The sequence below is a fragment of the Crocodylus porosus genome, unplaced genomic scaffold (genome assembly GCF_001723895.1).
Source record: "Crocodylus porosus isolate Cpor-Errol unplaced genomic scaffold, CroPor_comp1, whole genome shotgun sequence".
In the NCBI taxonomy this organism is placed as follows: domain Eukaryota; kingdom Metazoa; phylum Chordata; order Crocodylia; family Crocodylidae; genus Crocodylus; species Crocodylus porosus.
This window is the reverse complement of record NW_017728943.1, coordinates 114,220,016-114,245,818: the sequence shown is the minus strand read 5'-3', so window position 1 is coordinate 114,245,818 and position 25,803 is coordinate 114,220,016. Positions and strand designations below refer to the sequence as shown.

The 25,803-nt window shown below is 40.2% G+C and overlaps 1 protein-coding gene across 1 annotated transcript in view; it reads left to right on the top strand.

Annotated features, from left to right (window-relative positions):
- ARID1B (AT-rich interaction domain 1B) overlaps nt 1–25,803 on the top strand; it is a 447,671-nt gene that overhangs the window by 384,045 nt on the left and 37,823 nt on the right. The window contains exons 11-14 of the mRNA XM_019548627.1: nt 4,669–4,859; nt 17,093–17,202; nt 17,937–18,095; nt 25,179–25,388. Of these exons, the coding sequence (XP_019404172.1) occupies nt 4,669–4,859; nt 17,093–17,202; nt 17,937–18,095; nt 25,179–25,388 (670 nt within the window). The remainder of the gene's footprint in view (nt 1–4,668; nt 4,860–17,092; nt 17,203–17,936; nt 18,096–25,178; nt 25,389–25,803) is intronic.

The window sequence follows — 25,803 nt, the reverse complement described above, 5'->3', positions numbered from 1 at the left end:
CTAGTTCTTGATTGGTATTGTGAATGAAAGAAAAAAAGGCAGATTTTTAAATGAATTGAAAATGTAAGTCTTTTGAAATTGACTGTTTTCATCTAGTGCCTAACACATACCCTTTAAATAGTGTGTCCAAACATTTTTATGTGCAGTTTTGTAAAGGTATAAGCACATTTGGGGGGGGGGGGGTTCTTTCCTCCTGGTGTTCATCTGCGTTGTTTTGGCAAGGGAGGGTGAGGAACAGCCCCACTTGTGCTCTGGCCAACCCTAGACCCTCCTGTGCACGTTGTCTGCTTGCTAGCCGCTGTAGCAGCATTGAGGTGAGGCCTACCTGAAACTTACCCTTCAACCTGTAGGGTTCAAGAAAAGAAAATACCTTTTCCACCCAGGCATGGGACTGGGAAAAGAAGAATATTTCTTCCTCAAACCTCCAGGTTTTTGTTATTTCCTGTCCTCTGAGTGAGTCTTGAGAGTAAATAAAGCAAGGGATTCACTGGAACACATCTGACTCCCCTACTCCCTACCAGAGCCCTTGGGAAAAGGAGATGCCTACAGTGTCTTATACTTAAGCACAACAGCTGCTCAGGTTCCGTGCATTTGGTGAAATTGTGGGAAGATGTAGGGAAGAGTGCAGATATGAAGCTCCTATTCAGAACAGGATATGGAAGTGAAGTAATTGTACTTGCGCATGAAACATAAAGTACAACTGACCAACAAACCCCCCTGACAAAACTGTCGATTACACCCAGTAAATAAACTAAAAAGAGGGTGTTTTTTTTAACTTCTTTCAATCACAGCATCCTTGGAGATTACTTGTAGCAAAGCAAGGGGAAAAACGGTAGACGTAAGTGTGATATTTGAGCTGATGGCATCACTTTAGATTTGCAGCAGTTCAAATTGCCTGCCTGCCTTTCCTACAAAATAGAAAACAATGTGCTAAGGGGTCACATAATCATAGATATTAAAGATGGAGAAGACTAGACAGGTAATCTAGTTCCTCTCCAGAACAGAGTTGTTCCCCACAGTTTATTTTCTAATGCCTAGTCGACTGGTAAAGGTGTGAAGGAATGGGATTTCCGTTACTTCCCTTGGAGGATAAAAACATTTCACCATTAGGATGTTTTTCATTATATCCAAATAAATTTTTCTTTTCTTAATTTGTTCTTGCAATCCCTAGTCATAATCCATTGCATTGCCTTTAAACAACTCTGTCATAGGACTTGTTCAGCAGTATTTAGTTGTGTTTTCACCATTAGCTGTCACACATGTAGGAAGTGGATCTGAAAAGACGGTTCATTTTAATTTAGTCTTGCAAAAATAAAGGGATTTGCATGTGCGGTGGAGAGACTAGTAGTCTATTTTCAAATTACTACTTAAAAAGTATATGGAATATTCCATTACTGAAAGCAGCACATAAGGAGACTAAGATTTTTGACTTAACTCCAACAACCAGCAGATGATGCAATGACCTTAAGCATATAGAAATATGTTTAGCAGCTGCTATGTAACATATTTATAAGTGTTTAGTGACCTGGAGGGTAATCAAAATGAGTTTGGTGATCTCAGCTCAGTTCTTAATGGACTTTACTCCATATTATAGCACTGATGCAGTACAATTTGTCAGTCGGCAGTCTTTACTCAAAGGAGGCCCACCCTGGAGTGAGGATTAGAGACTGAAGCAAATACCTGCTTATTTCCCCCACAGAAGCGGTACATTGCTGGCCACCATAGAGCAATACATGACATGCAAGAGTTCTGTAACCCACACTGAAACTGACTTCATGAATAAAAAGCCTTTAGCCATTCAAAATGTCAGCCATCAAAATCTCAAAATGGTCACAACATTGAGAGGAAACCTTCAAAGAACATACTCATTCCACTTCAGTTCAGTGATTCAGGAAGTGGTCTTTTTTCTTCTAATTGAATACCTACCCAAGACATCAGGATGGCATTGAAGGGCAAACACTGTTTTCTGCCAGATGGGACCTAAAACAGATTCCTCCGCTTACATTCCCAGTGGTCGTGCAGGGTCCCAAGACATTTTCTGAAGTGAGGTGGTTTCTGGCATATCATGTCCAGAGCTAGGTATCTCATTCCTTTTATCCAATCCCCAGCTGCAGTTTCAACTGGGAATTATTTTGTACTTCTTGTTATAAAGCTATCATATAGTGTTGCGCACTGATGAACAACTCTAGTGTTTGATTCCTGTGGTGGATGATGTGATCCCATGTATGATTTATACATCAGTTTTTGACCCTGATTTTACAGTTAGATTTCTATGGATGAGCCCTTCACTGGAACCAGAGCCCCAGAGTTAATAAAGCAATTTGGCATAAAAGATGCTATAGAAAAGGTAAGGTACTATAGGAGTAGTAAAAGGATTGTAATTTTATTTGCCATTTCCTTGCACCAGAAAAGTCTACATTGCTTTATTTAAAGTAAATTCTAGAGACTGGAGAAAGATTCACTTGTAATGCTTATTTCCTTTCTCTCTTTACCATCCACAACTCCTTAAAAAAGCCTTTGAATACATACATTTTGTATGTGAGAGCATGAGAACACACCTGCAGACTTCACCCCATGCGCACTTTGCTAGTATTTTTAGCCCACATAATGGTGAGGGTGTCATTGATTCATCAAAAAAACCCCACACATTTTCACCAGCTTTACTTGTTGTAATACTAGTCTTTTTAGCCAAAACTTTGAGAAATGTATTTTTAAGGTACAATATTTACATAAGAAAAGCTTGATTGTAACACTGAAATCTTTTCAAGTTGTTGCCAGATGATCCAACTCTTTTATTTTCCCTTTGTAATTTTCCCTTAGAGCATTGCACTGCTATGCATTTTAATTTTTTTTTTCCCTCCACAACTCATCACAAGCTTCAGCAGAGAAATGACATTGTATGGCAGTTGTCTCCTTCATATCAAAAGAAACCCTTTGCCTCTTTGCAGGAGTGAAGAAAAGTTTGTCTTCACAGAGCAAAGGACAAAACTGACTTGGAAAATGATGCTTTATTTAGACAACATGTTCTCTCTTCCTCTGAAGAAATTCACAATGTGTCAGGAAAATTAGGCCAAATGGGACTAATAATTTGCTTCTCTGCCTCTAAAGCGAAAGAGCAGTTCCTACCAAAGGTCCTGAAAACTCTAAATTATATTGCAAGGAGTTAAAAAATATATGAAAGCCAGTTAAGTCACTGAAGGTTATTTGGTGAAGGTGGAAGTATTTGGTTCTGTTTTGTTTCAGTATTACATCATATTAAGCCCAAACTGCACCATGCTATGAGAAAAATCTCCTACATGGTGTCACAAAAGGCAAGGCTTTTATTTATTTTTTTTTTTTTGCAAAACACAACATAACATTTACAGACTGTGTAGTGGAGAAACTCATAGGTTTTAATCTGTACTTTTACACACATGCTACGCATATGCAAGAAATTGTATTTGTGCAAAATAAATAGTAATGTGTATGCAGACATAAGTATACCAGAGAGGATACATAGTTACATTATAGTTTTAAGGAATAAATGGCTTTGGGATCATTTCCTGGTTCTGCCATTCATCTGGTGATCTTAGGGACAAGTCATTCTCTCCCTCTACCACAATTATCTTACCTCTTACATGATGATAAAGACACTGCTTTGTAAAAGTTTAAGATTTAAAGTGCTATGTATATATATATATATAGAGAGAGAGAGAGAGAGAGAATGAGGAATTGTTGAGTTTACTAGAAAAAACCACAAAAATGTTAGCTTAGAAAACTACACAAATTCCTGCTGTTCAGAACCAAGATCTTCACGTCTGCCATTTACCATATTGATAATGATTTTTAAAAGTCCATGGTATTTTATATGACAAAAAATTCTTCATCTCAAATAAGAGGATGACTAGAATTTGTCAAGGTTTAATTGAGGTCACCTTCTTATGCAAACTAAGATCCCAGTCATGAAGTAATTTATACATACATGTGATTAATTTTAAAACATCTCACTGGTTCCAGAGTCAGTAAAGTTTCTGCAGTATTGCTGCCTAAATGGATTGTATCATACCCAGGGTATTTTTTGTGCCCAGTGCCTTAATAAGGTCCTTGATCAAACTCTTTGACTTACTTCTGCTGACATCTGCTGAAAGGCATTTTCCGGAAAGCTGTGTACTAAATCACATCTGGAAATAGACAAACCTACTGGGATGCTAAACCTGGCCTTTGGAAGAAAGGAGAAACAGCATCAAACATGCACTCTCTTCACATGGTTTTCCAGTTTTTTCTGATTTTGTTTTTGTGGGAAGGCAAACAAAGGAGCTTTATTAGCTTTAATACAGGACCAAAGAACTTGATTTTTTTAAAACAGAGCTCACTTTAGTTATTTTTTAAATTCTTATTGATGGACCTCAATGCCAATCTCAGATTTTCTATCTCCTCTGGTTACATCACTCTATGCTCCGTGGACAAATAATAACCTATATCTATTTGTATGGCTGTATGTTGTATCAATTGAAAATAACAAGTATATACATTTCTGGAGATTCGTGTTGGATCTAATTCTGTCTCAGATTGTACAGTAACTAATTCAACACTAATAGCCCCCAAACACAGGTTAAAAAAAACTAATTGTCTGTCTTTTCCTTAGCTGCTTGTGAATGATAATAAATGAAATCTGTGACAATCCATAACATACACCACAATGAGAGCTTGTATGTGTGCTTTCTCTTCACATAGGCAAGGCAGTTTTCCTGGCATGAATCAGAGTGGTATTATGGGATCCAGTTCTCCTTATACCCAGCCAATGAACAACAGCTCTAGCCTGATGAACCCGCAAGCTCCTCCTTACAGCATGGCACCTAACATGGTGAACAGTTCAACAGGTAATCGTGGGTAATGTTTCAGGAATAACCTTCCGCCCTAAGTCTCTTTAAAGGTACTAGCCGTAGGGCAGTGGCAATGGGGATACTCACCTTTACACAGGTCACAAATTCCTGGATCATTTTAATGACTCAGTGCTGAATTGAAGAATTCAGTTTTTTTTCTGGAGAAGTTGCTAATGCGTTTCTGCTGCCATCAAATCTTTTTATGTAGTGTATACTTGAATATGATGTTTGAACAGTTTCAGTAATGTTGTTGAAGCTGAATCCAAGCAGCACAACCTACTTGTTGATCAGTGAGTGTATATTTGTGTAAGTGCGGGCTCACCTGCATGAGAAAGACCTGAATTTTCAAGTGTCTGATGCTTTTGGGTGCTGTATTTTCTAAGAACCCAGTCTGAGGTATTGTACATGATGCTGATTTTCAGCAAGTGCTGAGCAACTCCCATGTACTTCCTGCACCCTGTTCCCCCAGCACTCAGGCCCCTTCAAGATGCTGTAAGTTGGAGACCCAAAATAATGATACATTTCTGAAAATGTAATTTTTTTTAATGTCTGAAACATTTGGATTTACTCATCATTTTCAAATTAGATTTGAATTAGTTCTTGAAATTGTGCATCAGCTTGTGCATTACATTAAGCTGCCATGGTTCCCCTGCTTTACCTGTGGTAGGTTAGTGGGTTATTTCTGTGTTGTCAGCATTGAAGGTAGTCTTCTGTAGAGTTCGGATTATGGATTGTGTAGGATGGTTTGGACAGGAATGATCCTTCCTCAGGCAGGGGCCTGGTTGGACTAGATGAAGTCCCTTCCAGCCCTACTGCTCTCTGTGACTTTATGTGGGTTTAGGATTGTTGTTGCTTTGTGTGGCTTCATAATCCATAGGACCTGTGTAAGGAAAACAAGTTAATTCAATTCTGTGTTAATATGCACCTATGTTATAGTAGAGTTTGGAAGATAAATCTCTGATGGTCTAGATCTGGTTATGTGGGATTGAGAACCCGGTGTTAAACAGTATATTATTGTGAGGTTCCTCACTCTTTTTGGAGCCCTAACAGGTAAATATTAGCAAGAAAACATCTTAGTAAGAAATTGTTCTTTTGATTTTCCAAAAGAGTGGGGGACACAAACATAACTTCACATGCTTAAATCTAAACCTTTGAATTTCTATCCATGTCCCCATAGTGGTTATTACTTTTTTTAAAGCTTTGTTTTTGTGGGGTTTCAGGGAAGGTTAGACAGTTAATGCTAATTGATGTGGTTCCTCTCGTTAGCTAGTATGTTACCTGGCTTACCAGTGTTGCTTGGGCAGTATGAAGTATGAGATGAGCTGCCTGTTGTCATAGCATGGGTTTTTTACATCTCATTCCTGATTCCATCCACTTGTATCTTTCCTTCACTCTTCTTCCCCTTTCTTATTCCTTCCTCTTCAACTGTCGGTTCTAGATACTCCCTTTTCTGTTTGCAAATGGATACCATGTTCTCCCAGCACTTCATTATACCTAGGTTTGCGGGGGGGCAGAGTTCTTTTTTTCATACACCATAATTTAGGAGATACTCCCAAATAACTTATTTTTCAAGCATTTTGTGGTATGTTCTTTCTTAGTGGAAGAAAACAGAATGTAAACTGTTAATCAGAAGTGGATTTTTTTTTTAATAAAATAAAATTGCTTTTCCTAATGTTGGCTAGGAGGCCATTTGTTTGTCCAGACAGCACACTTTTACATGCAGGATGAAAAGGGAAAAAGCTATTGAACAGGCTATTAGATAATGGCTTGCTTTTCCTCCACCAGAGCTGTCCCAGGTAATATTATATTTGGGTTGTATAGTTATGTGTTTTGTCTGGCTAGCTGAAATAAAATTACTTCTGAGCATTGAAACTACGCTATAAATTCTGGCTTGCTATTAGCAGCAGTAATTTTTCCCCCTTTTTGTTTGGCCCCCAGAGCTGCAAAAATAACCAACAACAAACAGATGGCAGAGTGCCCTGCCTAAGAAGATTTATGTATTCCTAAGGAATAACCAGTTTAAAGGAAGATTCACAGAGGTTTTTTTGTTCAGATAATTCAGCCATTCGTTATTTCATACAGTGGAAATCTGTTCAATGCAAGGCCATTTATCCTAGCAGTCTTTTGTATAAGGCAGTCATACTCTTTTTATTGTGTTATGCATTCTGAAATATTGGATTTTTAATAATTTAAACATTTATCAGGGTAGTAGGGGGGGTTTTCCTGCCTGTGCATTTGTGAGGATTTTTTTCTTTTGTTCCAATCAGTTTTGTTAATTCAGAGAGTACCCAATGGAAAGTTTAAGTTTGAGACAAATGGGACCAGTTGATGGTACCCCTTTACCCTCATGCACACACATACACAAACATGTTTTGCCCTGTACTTGTTTCATGCAGTAGGAATATGAAAGCACATATAAGGTGTGTCAGAACAGCAGGAACAAAAAGAGGAGCCTAACATGCGAATATACAGATGATGAGCATTGTTAGTGGGGATACGCCATTTTCACTGTGTTTTGAAGTATTGTGACCCCCATTCTGCACAGGTCAAAGAAACCAGGGGCTGAGCTTTCAAGATAAGAGCTGCTATAGGTATAGTAGTTATGATGGCATTGTACTGGGCAAAGGGAGGACACTGGGGTTGCCAAGTATCCTCAGTTTTTGCTTGATGGCCGGCATTTGAGGAGATAAAAAGCATACAGCCTTTCTCCAGGCTGAAAATGGGATTTGCTATGCTATAGACACCGGCTTAGCTGACTGGCACTTCAGCCATCTCTCTGCTAAGTTAAGACAACATGGCAGTTAAAAAAAAAAAAAAAAAAAGTCTTTTATATGGTATACAGGGCCAAAAAAAGCCTCTTGTGTAGTGACAAATTGTTACAGGCTTCAGTGAGCAAGTAATTATTTAAATGGAGTCAGTGTGAGTATGAATGTGACAACTATTTCTCCAGCTATAATGCCAGGGAAAAGATATGGTGAGCAATAAGAGGGTTTGTTTTTTCTTTTGGTTTGGGGTTTTTTTAGGGTTGGGGGTTTTTTTGAAAAACAAGCATTTTCTTAAGATTTTATCGTAGAAAAGGGGAAGAAATTTTGTTCCTTATATTGTTAGAGATTATTTTCACAAGGGCTTCATTCAAAAATGAATTACTGTGCTGCTAGATGTGATGTGAAATTTGTTTAGCTGATTAGATTTTTAGTTTTAATTCATATTTATTATTTATTAATCCCAATTACCTTTTTTATAGTAAACCAAGTCCACAAATTCTGTGGAAGATGGCTTTGCAATTTTGCTTCTTTTTACTTGAACAGTTGCTGGGTCTCAAGCAGAGCACTTATGCATTTTCAGCTGACATAGAGCAATTTAAAAACCTAGGAATTGCAAGGCTGGATTAGACCAGTAATCCATCTGGTACAATGTCCTGTCTATGACAATACCAGATGCTTTGGAAGAAGGTGCTGGAATCCCCTGATGATTGTAGAACAAACTGCCATAGAGGAAGTTTTTTTTCTGACTCCCACTATTGTCTTGTGCCTGAAACAAGAGGATTTATATACTTTCGGCATTTGTTGTCCTAGATAGTGTTGAATTTTTCCTGATATTTTGGGCTGGTTTTTTTAAAATAACCAAAAACTTTTAACAGAACCTAACACCAATAAAAATGTTGCCATGGCAGACTTTTAAAATTCCAGTGGAGACTGGAATGCCAGTCCTGTTGTTCCTTTGCATCCTCAAGTCATACAAGGAGAGATTAAAAGAGCTAAGCATATTCAGCTTGCAGAAAAGGTATTTCAGAGGGGACCCAGTAATACCATATTTCACAGTGTATAGATTGACACGGTGTATCAGTTGGCCCCATGTTTCTGATCCAAAAGGTTAGGAAGTTTGTAGATCTGGTGTATAAATCAACCTAACTTTTTGGATCAGAAACATGGGGTCAACCTATACCGCCCCGCACGCCCTTACTGGGCATCCAGCAAGTGGGCATGTGCTGCAGCGCTGCTCACGGGATGGAGATGCGCTCAGCACTCAACTGGCATAGCCCCATCCCCCAAACACTGAGCCCAGCCCTGTCCACTGCCAGCGGCACCGCTGAGCACTGAGCCTGCCCTTGCCAGCTGAGCCCAGCGCTGGTTGCAGGGGATGAGGTTGGGCTTAGCACTTGGCAGCGCCACTCGCAGCATTCAGGACCAGATTCAGCGCCTGGCTGGTGCAGCTCCATCTCCTGCGAGTGGCACTGGGTTCAGCACTCAGCTGGTGCAGCCCTGGCAGTGCCGCTCACAGAGGATGGGGCCTTGCCATCTGAATACCAAGCCTAGTCCCATTCCCCATGAGTAGCACTGCAGCATGTGTCTACCCCCTGTGTGCCTGGCCCACAGTGGGGGTGCGCAGGGGCCAGTGTACATCAAGCACCGAGCCCAGTGCCGCTCACAGGAGACGGTCATATGGTGTATAAGTCGAGGTTGAATTTTAGAAGTTAAAAATTGGGCTTCAAAATTCAACTTATACGTTGTAAAATACAGTAGTCTTTAAATACTTAAATGGCTGCCATAAAAAAGAGGGAAAATACCTTTTTCCCCTCTTGCTGCAGAAAGTTGAGTGTGGGCCAATGATTTACAGTTGCAGCAAAGTAGATTTAGATTGGATATCAGGAAAAACTTCTTTGCTGTGAAAATAGTGAGATTGCCTAGGGAAGTCATGAACTCTCCGTCATTGGAGGTGTTCAGGAAGAAGCTGGACAGCCACTGGGTGGAGATGATCTAGGCATAGCTGTGCCTGTGTTGTACTATGATTATTTGCCATGATTCTGGGCTTTGCTGGTTGTCTACATTTGTCAGAGTTTTTTAAAGCCTTCCTCAGAGGTATTGGGTGTTGGCTGTAGCCAAGGCTGGGGATTTGGGCTGGGACATGCCAGTGTTCCTGCTCACACCTAAACCCAAAGGTTCCTGGCTACAGGGTCTTGTCCCTCGGCTCAGGGTCAGATCAATCACCATTTTTGGGGTCAGGAAGGAATTTTACTCCATGGTCATATTGGCATGGCCTGTAGGGGCTTTTACCTTCCTCTGTAGCAGGGTAGAGAGGGCGGGCCCTCTTTATGGGATCTCTTGAAGCCTGTATTAACAACCTTCACAGCAGCAGGACATTGGTTGCCATGGTGCCCAGCTTTACCTGTGGTAGGTTAGGGTGTTATGTCTTGTGCTGTCAGGGTTGACTATGCAATTTGGCCAAAACTTGGGGATTTATTTAAGACGGGTTGAATAGAGTTGACCCTACCTCAGGCAGTGGGTTGGACTAGATGACCTTTGAAGGTCCCTTCCAGCCCTACTTCTCTCTGATTCTGTGATTTTTTCAAAATTGTGCTGATGCATGCAAAACAGAAAGTGAAGTTTTGCATTGAGCAGGGGTTAATTGCTGCTATTACCCGGCACCACCTTTATTTCAGATCCTAGTTCAGTTCTGTTCTACACAAACATCATTTTCTGGCTTTTATTCTTAGTAGTTAATAAGTTAAAACAAACACTAAAAGTATGACACTAATTCTTCTAAGTTGTGGCCCTTGATTTTTTTTTTTTTTTTTGTGCTAAAGAAATTAAAGGGGCACTTTTAAATACAGAATCCTAGACATGTTTTTAATCAGCCTCACTTCTGATTGAGATTAATTATATTTTTAAAAGATCGTTTTAAACAGCCATTTCTGTCACTGTTTTGCTGTTTAATTGTATATTTCCATTTCACTTAGAGAATGAGAATGTGTTTCCCATTTCTTACCAGTAACTTCTCTGTAGCAGTGGCAATATACTTCAAAGTGTCCTGCTTTCTTTCTGTTAGCTTCTTAGGCATAGATGGTGGATGGAGTTTTAGGCATGCATATGAGGAATCACTTCCAGTCCTCTGTATGGGAAAAATGGGCCTACTGTAAGCGTGTGCTTGGTGGTGAGATTTTGGGTGAACATGGCCAAAGAGACAGCAGTCTACCAAGTGATTTACCCTTTTCTGAGTAGGACTTCCAGGAGATTGTTGGACGACTCCTTCCTTTATGAATAACAAATATTTAAACTCAGTTTGCAGAGTCACTTAAAACTTCACTGATATCACCGTTCCTGCTATATGACATAGACTGTTCACTCATGCCACTGTATAGTGCACACTTAAAGTATGGGCGAAGTTCTTGGAAGACCACGTGGCCCTGGGAATTGGTAACAGCATAAAAATCACTGGTTCTCATGGCAGTTCTGTAACCAGCATGACCTAATGCCGTTGCCAGTTCATACTGGACAGATAACCTCATTGCAGAAACCACAGTACATAGACTGAGTAGGCATGAAGACAAGAGACCCAAATCCTGAAGGGACTTACAGACACAATTATACTTACACAAATAGTTTTATTGAAATTAAGAGGGTTAATCACATGCATGGTTCTTTGCAGGATTGTAGTCTAACATCCTTCTAGCTATAGGGGAAAAATCTCCTCATGTCAGTATATGAGGCACATTGGTAATGCAGCTATCCATACCATACCATTTCTGTTTATCTGAAAGTATTGAGAGTTCTTTGGTGCCAATCTCAAGTGAATCCTAAATCGCATCTCTTTAGGTGGGGGGAGGAATTGTGGGACATGGGGTTATATAAAAAAGATGCAGTAATCTCCAAGGAGGACTATACAACAACAGCCCATGCTTGCAGATTACAAAGGCCAAGGCGGCGACTGAATTTAAGCTAGCAATGGAAATCAAGGACAATAACAAATCCTTCTTTAGGGATGTAGGAAACAGGAGGAAAACAAATGGAAGCATGGAGCCATTGCTTAAGTCAGGACAGCTGGTTACCAACACTCAGGAGAAAACTGAACTCCTGAATGACTACTTTCCTTTGGTATTTCACTGGACTAAGGGGAAAATCATGCTAGATAAGGTTCCAAATGGACATGGTCAAAGTGACTGCCTTCCTATGGTTGACATCGAGCCGGTACATTATCAGTTAGAAAAATTAGACGTTTGTAAGTCAGCAGGACCAGATGAACTTTATCTGAGAGTGCTGGAGCAACTGGCCAAAGTCATTGCGGGACCTCTAGCGAAACTCTTCCAAAATTTGTGGCACTCGGGGGACGTCCTTGAAGACTGGAAGAGGGCCAGTGTTATACCCACCTTCAAGAAGGGGAGGAGAGAGGACCCAGGCAACTATATCCTGGAAAAATTCATCAAGAAATCTATGTGCGATATGGTTGCAGAAGGTAGGATTCTGAATGAAAGCCAGCATGGCTTCATTGCAGGCAGGTCTCGTCTTCCCAATCTCATCTACTTCTACATCTCCTTCTAATTCACCACCTAGATAAGAGAGAGGAGGTTGATATTGTATACCTAGATTTCCAAAAGGCCTTTGATCTGGTATCCTATGATGTTTTCATGGGAAAATTGGAAGATTGCGGGTTTAACTGCTCAACAGTTAGGTGGGTAGGACCCAGAGAGTTCTAATGAACAGATCTGGCTCGTCCTGGTGAGAAGTGGCTAATGATGTCCCTCAGGGGTCTGTGCTTGGTCCAGTGCTTTTCAACATTTTTATCAGTGATTTGGATGTGGGGGTAAAGAGCTCACTGGCCAAGTTCACAGACAATACCACGTTATGGGGGAGCGTAGTTACGCTTGAAGATAGGCTGCAGATACAGGTGGATCTAGACAGGCTAGCAAAGATCAGAACCAGATAAAGTTCAACATTGAGAAGTGTAAAGTGTTCCATCTGGGGACAAACAATCCCCAACATACTTACAGGCTTAGGGCACCAAACTGACTAGCACCATGACTAAAAGGGACCTAGGAGTAATAACAGACAGTAGTATGAGCATGAGCCATCAGTGCGATGCTGTAGCCAGCAGGGCAAACAATACTCTTGGCATGCATCAACCGATGCATCTTAAGCAAACGAAGAAAGTGATTCTTCTGCTTTACTCAGCATTGGTGAGACCACAGCTAGAGTACTGCATCCAGTTCTGGGTGCTGCACTTCAACAAGAATGTGGACAATCTTGACAGAGTCCAGAGGAAAGCCACCCATATGATCAGAGATTTGCAAGGCAAGTCATACGAGAAAAGGCTGAGGGACTTGGGCCTCTTCAGCCTAAAAAAGAGAAGGCTGAGAGGGGACTCAGTAGTAGCTTCCTGCTACATCGGGGGAATACATCAAGGGCTCAATGAACAACTATACACCAGGGCACCCTAAGGGAATACCAGGAGTAATGGCCACAAACTCCTGGAAGATTGTTTCAGGCTTAACACTAGGAAAAACTTCTTCACTGTTAGGATGTCCAGACTGTGAAATAAACTCTCACCAGAGGTGGTGCAAACACCTACTCTGGAAAACTTCAAGAGAAGACTGGATTGTTACCTCACTAGGGTCACACCCCCTCCAGTTGTCTTTCCTGCCTAGTGCAGGGGGCTGGACCTGATGAGCTTGTGAGGTCCTTTCCAGCCCCTTACAACGTATGAATCTGTTAAAATTGAAGTGTGATGTGTGAAAAATAATGTTTTTACTGTGCCACGGTATTTCACTGTCTTCTGGGACTGATAGTGCAGCCTTTAGCAAAAAAAAAAAGCTTGTTGCAGTTTTATTCGTGTCATATATGCTTTTGACTATATTAAATTCAGTGTGGAATAGCTAATTCAGGACCTTGACCCCTACTCGCTTTATGAAATCATTCCATAGCTCTTAAATTCCTGTAATAAAGCCAGAGGCTAGTACTCAAAATGCAATCACTGTACACTACAACACTTTTTAAGCCACAGATTTCCATATTACCTTCCTTTTCTGCACCTTATTTTTTGGTCTACACTTCACATGCAGAATTATTACTGTTAATGTAGAAAGGGTGAGTGTCTTAATTTAGGAGAGTTTTGTGACAATGGTGTTCTTCCATTGCTTGAAGAAAGGTCAAAATAGTGCCCATAGTGTGCTGTTGTGCTAGAATAGGGGTGGGAAAAATATGGCCCACATGCCAGATCCAGTCTGCTAGGCCATTCTATCTGGTCTGTGGGGCCCCTGAAAATTTAGAAAATATTTATCTGCTCCTGGTTGCCTGTCAAAGATGACAGGAGCTGGGGCAATAGGACCCAGGAGGAGCCAGCAGTAGGACACAGCAGCCCAGTCCCACTCTACCCCCAGTCATTCCCCTGCCTTCCTGCCCCCGCACAGCTCCAGCACCATGTGGCTCCTGGCTGCATCACCAGACCATGGAAGCACAGGGCCCATGCCGGTACCTGTGTGTGTGGGGAGGGAGGGTGAGTTCCACGTGCACACCCCACCATACATATACACCCACACACCCCCTTGCACTGCCATACACACAGACCCACCCACCCTCCTCCACACAAACCCCATATCCACCTGCACCTCACACGGTCCCTCACCCCACATCCCATATTCCCCCTACAAACATCCACACCTTCCCCCACATACCCATATACCCACAGCCCACCATAAACCTATACCTCCCCCCCCCACAAGATTAAAGAGTAAGACTTAATTTTAAGCTATTATATATAATCACCTCTATGTACACTACACAAAGACATGTAAACCAGGACAACAATATTTTTTTAAAATCAAATCAATGAATGTTCACTTTTTAAAAATATAATTTGGTATTTTTCTGGTTCTGAGATGGCAAAAGCCCTTGCTGAAAGGAGTACTTTTGGGGGTAAAGGGAGGGAGTTCTGGTGGCAAAGATCAGGGGTTAGGGGGCAGGACATCCCATCACAAGATGGCAATGAGGGGGTGGGACACCTGTCAAGGGGGAGGGCTACCCATGCGGCCCTCGACAGCTTGCCGAAACTTGGTAAGCGGCCCTCTGCTTGAAATAATTGCCCACTCCCGTGCTAGAAAGTGAAGGGATGTCTGTTCAAAATCACTAGAGAGTGTTCTTACAAGAAGTTATGAAAGAGCATTTTAGCAGAGGATGGTGAAGTACTTACAAAAGCTACAGGGAAACTAGACAATCTTAAAATCCATTTAGCAAAGCCCTTGCAATTCCCATTTCAAGGTAGAAAAAACAATAAATAAAATAGAAAAAAGAAAGGTAACCTAATTCAGAGTACTTTATTAACTACAAAGTTATCTGTAATTGTCCTCAGTTCCTGACAGCTTGTCTTTCATTACCAGCACATGGGAAATTATAATTAAGCATATTAGAAAACAGACAAATCAGAGATGTCCAAAAATAAGGTTTCTCTGCTATTGTAACTATCAAAAATATTTTAAACATATTATAAAATTGAACTCAATTTTAGCAGCATCTTCTGTATTTCCCAGAATAAGTGTTTAAAAGGCACTAACCAAAGAAGAGCCCTCTTTTTAAAAACAATCAGATTAAAAAAGAAAGTGTCAAGCTGTCATAACTCAATTCAGAATTGTCCCAGTCTGCCCCCACTCCTCAAATGGGAGCATAAGGGCAATAATGCATACAAATTAAATGCTTGGTGCAGGCAGGCTTCTCAGTATAATATTGCTTGGCTGTTCTGTTGAGGTTTTGCACACATTCATAAAAATAACGGCATTTTTAGCTGATCCCAATAGATTTTCTCTGCAGCTGCATCACTTGAAAAAGGCTTTTTGTTCCAATTCTCAAAATCTTAAGTATTGCAAGTAGTTTTTTTCAAACATCTCAATTATGATTTCTGTGTTGTGATGACTTTAAGGGCTTGATTGGGCTACAAATGTGCTTTGAAAAAACAAGACGACGACGTGCCCATGAAAAACACTGGTGGTTCAATGCCGAGTATTGAATATACAGTTGTAAACTTGCACAGCACATGGCTGGGTAGGTTTTTTTGGCAGATCCGTAGTCTCAACCTGCAGTGATGCTAAAGATATTAGCAAATTAGCACTGCAAAGCTTGCCAGCATATTCACCAGAGTCCTGCTCATTCTTTCACTGCTGTAATTAAAACTAATTATTTTCTAAAACGTAGTAATACATGAATATGTGCAATAATCATTTTGTAGTGGGCAATCTGTGAAGAATTTTTAAAGCATTTTTTCCCCGTCTCCTTGGCATGTTCTGCTGCATGCCTCCCTAGCGCAAGCCAGCGTTGTCGTTTTGCAGGAAAGCAAACCAGTCTTATAACAGAGAGGTTTTATGATGTTTTATTTAAAGAAACACGTTTTTCTAATTCTAATAGTTTATCAATTTTGTAGACGTTTCCTTCACCTTTCTGCCTCATGGTTTTCTCTGTCCTCCTTTTGCCTTTCTTCAATCTTAAAAAAAGTATATCAAATACAAAGGCATACAATCCCAGTCTTTAGACAACGTCGTGTGCGAATGGTTTTCTTCAGGAAAGTTTAGCTGGTGTCTAGTTCGTGATCTTGAGCTGTATGCATTGATTTGGTAGCATGGCCTCTTTCAGAACATGCTCTTGTCAGGTGTTATCTAGTTTACTTGAATATATCTTCTTGCATTTTCATTAGAAATCTAGAAACACAACAGCTACACAGCAATCCTAATATACTTAGCACTTCATCAGTGGGCTAAAAATAATTACCTAACCCTCATAGCACCCAGCTGAAGAAGCTCTGTGGTATTATCTCAGCAGGTAGTGTTTGCTTTAGTCCCACCTGATTTCTGCACAAGTGGAAAAAGTTTTATGGGCACTTCTCCCATAGAGTGGACTTTACTGCTTATAATTCAGTAATTGGAAGATAAAAGTTTCAGAATCTACAGGGTTTGAGTTACTTTAATGAAAAGCTCACATAACCCAGGACTTCATGTTGAAGACAGGAGAAATAGTAAGGTACTCCGCTGGGCATCGCATTGAATTGATAGGTAATTCAGATTTTCACACTTTTCCCCCGGTATTTACACAATCAACAACATTTGCACAAGTTTGGCTCATGTTGTGCTCTATTAAAGTGAAAGATGAAACAGTTTCCAAAGACCATCCTCCTCCTACAGTGCAACAATCATGTTTATAAACAGCTGCAAGCCAGCCAGTGGTATTAGAAATATATTTGTGCTTTTTGAAATGTTTTGCTTTGTAATTGTTGTATTCATTTTTGTTTTACTATGTTTATTTTTTATATATTTTCAAATGTCACTTTTTCGCTTAACTTTAAGAGGTTTCCAGGTTTCCAGATACTATATGTAGAGAAGGAGAGTGGAAGGTGGAGTACCCATCAGTGTTTTACAGCAGGAAGCATTTTCTTGCAAACATAATCATGCCTAAAATGTTTCTCCTGTTTTCGATTAGCACCTATGGGTCTTGCAGATATGATGACACCTGGTGAGTCCAAACTGCCCCTCCCTCTCAAAGCAGATGGCAAAGAAGAAGGACCCCCACAGCCTGAGAGCAAGTCAAAGGTATTTCCTTTCTCCGCACGTGGTGTTGGTTTGGCCCAGCAGAAGTCTGCTATGTTGTCTTTCATTCTCTGATTTTGGCCTACCCTCATTTGGTCTTTCCTGCATGCCTTTCCATTCATGTGCAATCTGTTTGTTTGTTTCTTTTCTTTTATATTTTTTCCTTCATTGTGTGGATCTGAAAGTTACTAGTTCTTATGGCATTTTAACTCGCGGGGGCAAAGCAACCCAAGCAAAACAGTTGCGTGGGAATTTGGCTTAGCCAGGTGGGCGGGAAAGGAGGGTCTTGCCTGGTTTCAATACTTGCAGCCATTTTTCTCTGCCTTCAGTTATAGCTTCCTGTTTTGGCCGCCTCAGCAGCAGCATACTTTAATATTTTGCTTTCTTGCCTTATTTGATAAAATAAGGTGAACAGCTTTTTTTTTTTTCTTTCTTTCATAAGGGGAAACCCATGCTTAGCATTCCATGTGAGCTTGAAGTAAGCATGGTGGCTTAGTTACTTGAGCCAAGCATCCAGCAAACTTTCCAAATTATACTAATTAACAATGTTGTTTTAATAACTTTTATATATATTTATATATTTATATATGTGTGTGTTTTCTGTATGTGTTTCTCTGTTTATATATATTTTATATATAAAGGATTGGTCAGTCTGTTAAACTGGATGTATCTTTTTTGTTTTTAATAAAGTTTGCCCTGCCTTTGTCATATATATTTTTTTTATTCCTCTACCACAGGATAGCTACAGCTCACAGGGTATTTCTCAGCCCCCAACCCCAGGCAACCTGCCAGTCCCTTCCCCAATGTCCCCAAGCTCTGCTAGCATCTCCTCATTTCATGGAGATGAAAGTGATAGCATTAGCAGCCCAGGCTGGCCAAAGACTCCATCAAGCCCTGTAAGTGGCTCTGGTTTTTTTGGTTTTTTTATTTTTTTATTTTTTTGTAATTAATTATATTTTAATGCTTGCTTGTTTGTTTTATAAATTCTTTTTCTTCATTATCCACTAAAGGATTTTCTTTCTTTATAATAATAGGGCTAAATTCTGCTCTCTGACACATGCACACAACTCCCACTGGCTTGGCTTCAGTGGAACCTGAGCATGCCTTTCTGAGGGCAAAATTTGGTCCAGTAGTCATTTAAAAAAAAAAGAGAGTAAAATTTGTGCATCGTACAAGCTTGCTGTCTGGTAATACAGCAGTTGTTGTGAAAAAAACACATCCTTCCCATAATGCATCAGCTTACAGAGCATGCCAATTGTGTTGATGAGGACATCACATTTCTGTTAATGGGCCCAAACTCCTTTGCACAACTGACTTCACAAATGTTTGCTTCTCTATTTATTAGTGTTACATTGAATACAAAAAAAAATCTCCCCCCTACAGAAAGTAAATGTGCAGCCAGTTTCTGAATTACAGGCTCAACACCGTACCAGGCAGTTCAAACCAGCTGGTCATGTACTGATCTGAAACATTTTTAATTCCAAATATTCTTTCTGGAAAAAGGCTCTCGAGGCACACAGCCTAAAATAATACCAAGTCTGATTTGTTTCACTGAGTTGGTTTGAAATGCTCCAAAATATTCTTGAAAAGTTAATGAATGTGTATTTTTATAAAGCTACTTTTTAGGTAAAGAGAGTCATTCACACTAGAAATAGGATATACAGAAAAATCTGTACCCAACCCAGCACTAGGTTTAACATTTAAATAAGGCACCTGTTTCTAGGTGAGAGAGATGCAAAAACTAAAAATAGGAAGAAAGACCAAAAAAAGATAATGTTAACATAAGCGTATATGGGCGTTTGGCCCATTGCTGACCATTTGACAATTTTTAATTGATTCTTATAAACAAGGAAAGTATATGTTGTTCCTTCTTTAGTAAAAAATAATTTATTGCAGCAAAATACTGCAAAAATGGTTATACTAGGAATATAAAGCTCTTTTTCAGTGTTCATATTCGGTTAACTTAGCAACATCTCTTCAAAAACACTTTAATTTTCACAGGGAGAGATATTGAAGAGTCTGTCTCAGGTGAAAGAGAAAAAAGCAATTTTGAGAGGAAAGAAAGTTTAGCCATACAGAAATTGAAAGTCTAGTCAACACCCTGAAAAAGGGGGATGTTATTAATCATCAATGTCCTGCTTCAGCAGATAGATCTGGAGGCTGAAGAGTCAGTTGTACCCAGAAATGTTTCTAGACTCTGCACAATCCAGGGTAACTAACAATTTGCTTTTCTGAGAACGTAGTTAAGCTCTTAGCCATCTCATCTGTGAAGACAAGTTCCTACACAAAGGGCAACATTATTCCTAATGTAGAGGTCCCATGTAAGACCTGTTGAGGTACATAGGATTTATTTAATAGAGTCAAATCCAGTTTCAAAAATCCATGTTCAGACCTTCTGCACTGGAGTAAATTTTACCTTAAAAGAATCAGGGATGTAAGGGAGAACAGAGGAAGTATTGGGATAAAAATGGACCACCTTAAATTTGATGCCTTTTTGGCACTGACTTTGAGTCTCAGAAGGCAGCTGACATTGTTTGTTCCCACTGTGTCCTTATTTTAATAACATTGCTACAATTGATGACCAGAAATGGGGGTTGTTTATTTGTTTGTTTGTTTTTTCGGGGGGGGATAACTGCATAAATACACAACCAATCCATGTTCTCTGGGAGACTGGAAATGTCCAGAGTGAAAGGGCATTCCTGATCAGGTTCTTGTTATTGCTTAATACATCTCAGAAACCATCACCAGCATATATTTTTGTTGTCTCTTAAAATTAACAGAAAATGTTGTAATATACAAGTGGAAGACACAGGAGGAATTATGTTGGTGTTTCATCACAGATAACCTCTCCCAATGTGCTCTTCTTTACAAATACTACATTGTACCTAATGTTCAGAGTTATAGTAATGAAACCACCTGTGTCAGTACATAGGTTTGAATGACTGGAGTAGAACCAGTTTGGAAAGCTGTAGAATGATAGGTAATAATTGAGGCCAACTAACTTATCCTTTTTTATCTGGGGAGACCAGTCCATAAAACAACTGCAGGTTACATTGGCACCAGTTTTCTGATCTTGATTGGAGTGATTGTTGAGAGCTCCCCATCCCTGCAGGGATATAGCAGAATATCTCTGTTTGTTAATTTATTAATCACATTGTCCCAGAAGCCTTTAAAGTTGCTTCAAGTGCTGTGTTTCCACTAAAATTTCTGATTCCTCTAGAAAGCTAGGCTATGGGTGAACAGGGTTAGCTTCTGAGTATCCCTACACCTCTAAAGTTAGGATGACCATATTATTTTGAGGAAAATACGTTATGGGGGGGGACAACATATCCATTCACACATGCACACATGCCTGCCCCACTGAGGTGCTCAAGCCCCAGTCTCAGCCCGCTCCCCTGGTCTGCTCTGTCCCAGCTGATCCCCACCCCAGGGAGGAGGAGCAGTGCTCAGCCCGGCCTGCCCTGCCAGCCTCTGGCCATTGCTCAGGAGGTGCTGGGCCAGGCACCTGCAGGTTGGGTGGCACCACCAACATGGGACTTTTGCTTCAATTTTAGCCAACCAGTTGGGACGCCGGGATAGCCTATGAAATCTGGACTGCCCTGGCCAAATTGTACCTGTAGTACATCATTTCTTTCAGTGATTTTTTTTTTTATGGAGATAGGGTAGTTAGTGATATTGCTATACTGTATTGTCATCTGGCTGTTTCTAAGCTCCACACCCAAGTGGGACAAAATGGGTTGAAATTTATTAGTGTAGAATTTAAAAATGTATATAGGTCTATGCGAGAAAAAGACAGTATTTATACCAGGTCATTGTGGCATGAAGTCAAACATTCGGGTTATGAAAACCTCCTACAACACAGTGAAACTCTTCCCTCTGTATATTTGCATACAACATTACAGTAGAGACGGCTGAAAGGTATATTTTCTCCACAGGGCTGGAAATGAGGGATTTGCAAAATCTGCAGAATCTTCAGGGAAGAAAATAAATAAATAAATAAACCTTAACGTCAGTGACAGTGCATTGTCTCTTGCAAGAGTCCTTTTTAGATTTCAGGTGTGAGCAGTTGTGCCTGCCTGCATACTCTGTGTGTTGGTGTCATGAAATAGGGCTTCGTAATAATGTAAATATTGACAAACTCTTCATTAAAGTGGGAGTAAGCAGGCAGTAAGTGGAGTTATAAATATCTGTATCTTTCTGTCCGTTTGTGCACTCAAACGCAGACTTGTTCAGAGACAGCTACCTCCAGCTAAAATTTAAAAAGAACCCTTGCAGGAGACAGTGAACTTCTCAAGGAACTTCCTTTGTTCACCCGATTCTACAGACTTGCCATAGAAATCATGGAAAAGCTTTGTTCTTCGAAGCACAACTGCCTACTTAGTTGTGTTATGAATTATATGTAGCGTGAAACAAGTGAAATGTGGAAATGAGCTGAGTTTTTCACATCATGCTAAATCATCTCCCACTTAAACAAGACTGGTCATCTCTTAAACGAGCCCAGGGACTAGAATAGTAGAAAATATGATACAGGGTGGGACTTGGTCAAGAAGTGGTATAGAGCAGTGGTTCTCAACACTTTTTGTACCAGGAACCATTTTTAAACATTGATGGCCAGTCCCAACCCAGTGCCCCTCACTCCTGACCCAGTGCCCCTGGCTGCAACCTCCCAGTGTGTGGGGCAGAAGTGGGATGACAGGTCCCAATCAGCCCCTTGCAGGCTGGAGCTCTGCCAGCTTGCAGGGGAAAAGCCACAGTTTCCCTTGTTTTTCTCCTTTAGAGGAGAATCCATTTTTTAAATTTGTTGATCTATTTTTAAAGTTTGTTTGCAACCCTTTCGTATATTCTTGCAACCTACTTTTGGGTCGCAACCCACAGGTTGAGAAACACTGGTTTAGAGTGTATCAGCACAATTAGTTGTGCTGTGCAGCCCTTGCATAAACTCCCAAGCATTTTGGAAGGAAACATTGTCTAGTACTCCTCCTTTATTCAATTAAAGTGTCAGGAGTTTCTGTATAATGAATCTTTATTTTCTGGGTTTTAAATCTTACTTTAAAATATACATTTAGACTTGAGGCTGAATTTAGCCATACGGGACTACAGTGTGTATTTGTGTGTGAACAGGCTTGCACACACATCTGTCATTTTAATATATTTAAGTGGATAGAAATGCAGGAGAGAGAAAGACATTTACTTTTGGGGAATTGTGTTTTTTTCCCCAGTGCATTCTTCTAAAGTTAACATTTCATTTAAAAAGAAAATTGCACCCATTTTGCATGCATGACAACCTGAAAGCTCACACAGTGAGAAGCACTTCTTACCTTCTGTAAGCTGTGAAAAGTTTTCAGATTATACTGTCATTTTAGAGCTTGCTGCCACACTGCTGAAAAGCAACATGATTTGTGACATAGTTCAAGAACCCAGTATGAAAATCTGTAAACCAATTTCCATTCTGCTGTTATACTGGTTTAAAAGAAGAGTTTTACTGTGTAAAAATGAAAACTGTTCATTTGAATATTAAATCTGAGCATTCGTCTAACAGTGAACTAGTATAAAAGCAGAATAAAAACTGGTTTATTACCCCCTATATTAGATGTAAGTGGAGATAAAATTTGCTCTATATAATACTTTGTATTTCCTACCTGGTGTGTGAATAAAGAAGCCTGTGACATCAGTCTGAAATTAATGCTGATGAAAAATAGAATCATTTTGTTCTTACTTAAGTGAATAGCCCCATAGCTCCACTTTGTTCTAAGTATTCAAAGTTATAAGGTCATCCCTAGGTTCCCATTTGAGAATCAAATATTTAGGAACACGATTTGCTCTCTTATTGACCCTCTTCCTTTTAGAATTTCCTTCTATTCAAATAATCTTTGAAGTAGAAACAGTGTATTGTTTAAACATTTTTAAAATGAAGCTTTAAAAAAAGACAAAAAACAAAGTGCGTAACCAATACACCTTGAAATGAAACATTCAGCTGATAGCACAACTATAGGCAAAATTATTTACCCTGTTCATTCACAGCTTAACCCATAAGCCTTATGCCAGAGCACTCCCTCCATCCTTTCAAAACCAGCAAACCAAATTAGGCCTATTGACTACAGGGGGAGTTGCACCATACGGCTGAACTGGGTTCAGCAATTTTGCTATTGCACCTTATTTCAAAATATGAAAGATAATATTACATATCAGTAGGGAGGATTACTGTAAAGAAATCAGAAGTTCAGCTACCAAGGTGGGAAGCTTTTCAGGAGGCTATTTCTTTAATTAAAATTAATATCCATCCACTTGAAAAAAACAACAGCAATGGCTCATGGAGCAGCCAGATCACCTCCTCTTGGCTTGGATTCTCTTTCCTCCTGGCTCTTCTCCAGAGTTACATTTTCAGTCAGAGACCAGAGGGAGACTGGGAGCCCTTCATATTTTCCATCCTAGGCTGTACAAAGTGATTGGTGGCAGTACTTTGTGTGAGCTGTCATTTGCGTTCTGGGCACCATAATGAGTTGAAATCACCACATGTTGGATGTCAGCACTCTGTGTGTTGCAGTCAGTGTCAAGCCCACATCAGCACCATAGGATGTACGTGACTCTGGGAACCTTGATACGGGGTCCTCATTTAGGGTTAGTTTGATGCTTATTTTAAAGTAATGTTTTCTAGAGGCCCCCAGAAATGTTAAAAAGAGCAGAGGAGTGGGCAAGTGTGCTGCAGCATTTTACTACAATCAGGAACAAAGCTTCTTATATGGTAAATAAAGAACAAATTGTTCTCCCTCAGAAATGTATGTATACAGCTCTTTCCCATACACAGCTCCCTCTCACATAACAATGTCAGAATGTGCCTGTCGTGTCTAGTCCTGAATGAGTCCATCTTCAGTAGAGGCAAATCATATACCCTCTGCAGATGCAGGGGGGGATGCTGCAACAACCAGTACAATTCTGCTGAATGGAAAAGTGGCATAGATCTCAATTCACAGGGGCCTGCATACAAAGCAAGGTGCGGTTAATGGATCTGGGCTGATAAGCCCACTTCCACGTAGTTCCATTGGATGTTTCCTCTCCCTCCCCTTGTAAGAAATAATAGGGTCACTGAGGCCCTCCAGCTCAGGAAGAATAGTAACGACACAGGAAGAATTCTTCCCTTTCTACTGCAGTGATTTCCCTCGTACTGGCCCAGCTACATGAAATTGGGCTCTGCTTGTGCATATATCCTTCCTATGCTCTTTTTTTTCCTGCACAGAATATATGTAAATGACTACATTTTGTAGTTCTTTTTCCCTCTTGTAAGTGAGGACAGTGGTAAGCCATGAACAGTACTTGAATTAGCTGAGACAGCTGATTTGAGAGCTCACACAAAGCATTGTCATCAATCATGTAGAGTAGACTCCTTCTCCTGGCTATCTTTGTCTGTCACTGATTGGAAGAGTAGGTAAGGCATAGTGACATACCTTTGCCCAGTTTGGGCACTGCTCCCAAAGGCAGTTGGTTGTCCTAGCTTCTGCTTTGGACAGTCCCCTGTTCAGTTCCTATTCTAAAGCAGTACTTTGGTCTTTTACTCTATTTTGGGGTGTTATTTTTCTATTATTAAAAATGGTGAGAAAAAGATGTATTTTAAATATAGTTTAATTTAAAATTGTAAAGCACTTTAAGATCTGTGGATGAAAAGTACTGTGTAAGAGCTAGGTATTATTAAAATGACATGAGGCAATACCCAAAACTTGCCTTCTGGGATCCAAAGCTCATATCAGTGAAAGAAACATAACAATAAGGAAAATGGGGAGTTTGGGCCCTTTATTTAAAATCAGATAAACTTGCAGTATCTGGACAGAATGTACTGTTTGTGCCTGAACTAGTAGCCTTCATTCCTGACTGTTGTGTGATAGCTTTAGTTTGTTTGACATCTTCTCTTTTTCATTGTTGTTTCTTACTTTCTTTTCCCTTCTTCTCCCACCCTTCCCCCAACTCTTTTTCTTTTTGTGCTTTAGAAGTCAAGTTCCTCCACCACAACTGGAGAGAAGATCACAAAAATCTATGAGCTGGGAAATGAGCCTGAGCGCAAAATGTGGGTAGATAGATACCTCACCTTCATGGAAGAGAGAGGCACACCTGTGGCCAGTCTGCCAGCTGTGGGCAAAAAGCCACTAGATCTGTTCAGACTGTATATCTGTGTCAAGGAGATTGGAGGCTTAGCACAGGTAAGAAGAAAGAGTTGCAACCAGAAAGTCCAGAAGCTTAGGTGTGCATTCCTTCCAGAGTATTTTCTTTTTGTTGCAGCATTATAAGTTCATCTTGGCACCTAAAAGGAAGTTGACAGAGAAGTTTCATTATAAATATTACTGTAATTTTTATATGAAGTTCACTGTAGGATGCATATTTGCCTTAAAAATGCTCTGTGGATCAATGGTGACCAGTGCCAGAAATGGCCTAAGCTGTTCAGGGAAATCTAATAGTACTTCTAAGAGAGGATGAGGCGAAAAGACCATTGGGTGAAAGATAAGACTCAATAAGAAGGAAGATCAAAACAAAAGATAGAATCATAGCATCAATGAGTGGGAAGGGACCTAGCCAGATCATTGAGTCCGACCCCCTGCCATGGGCAGGAAGGAGCAC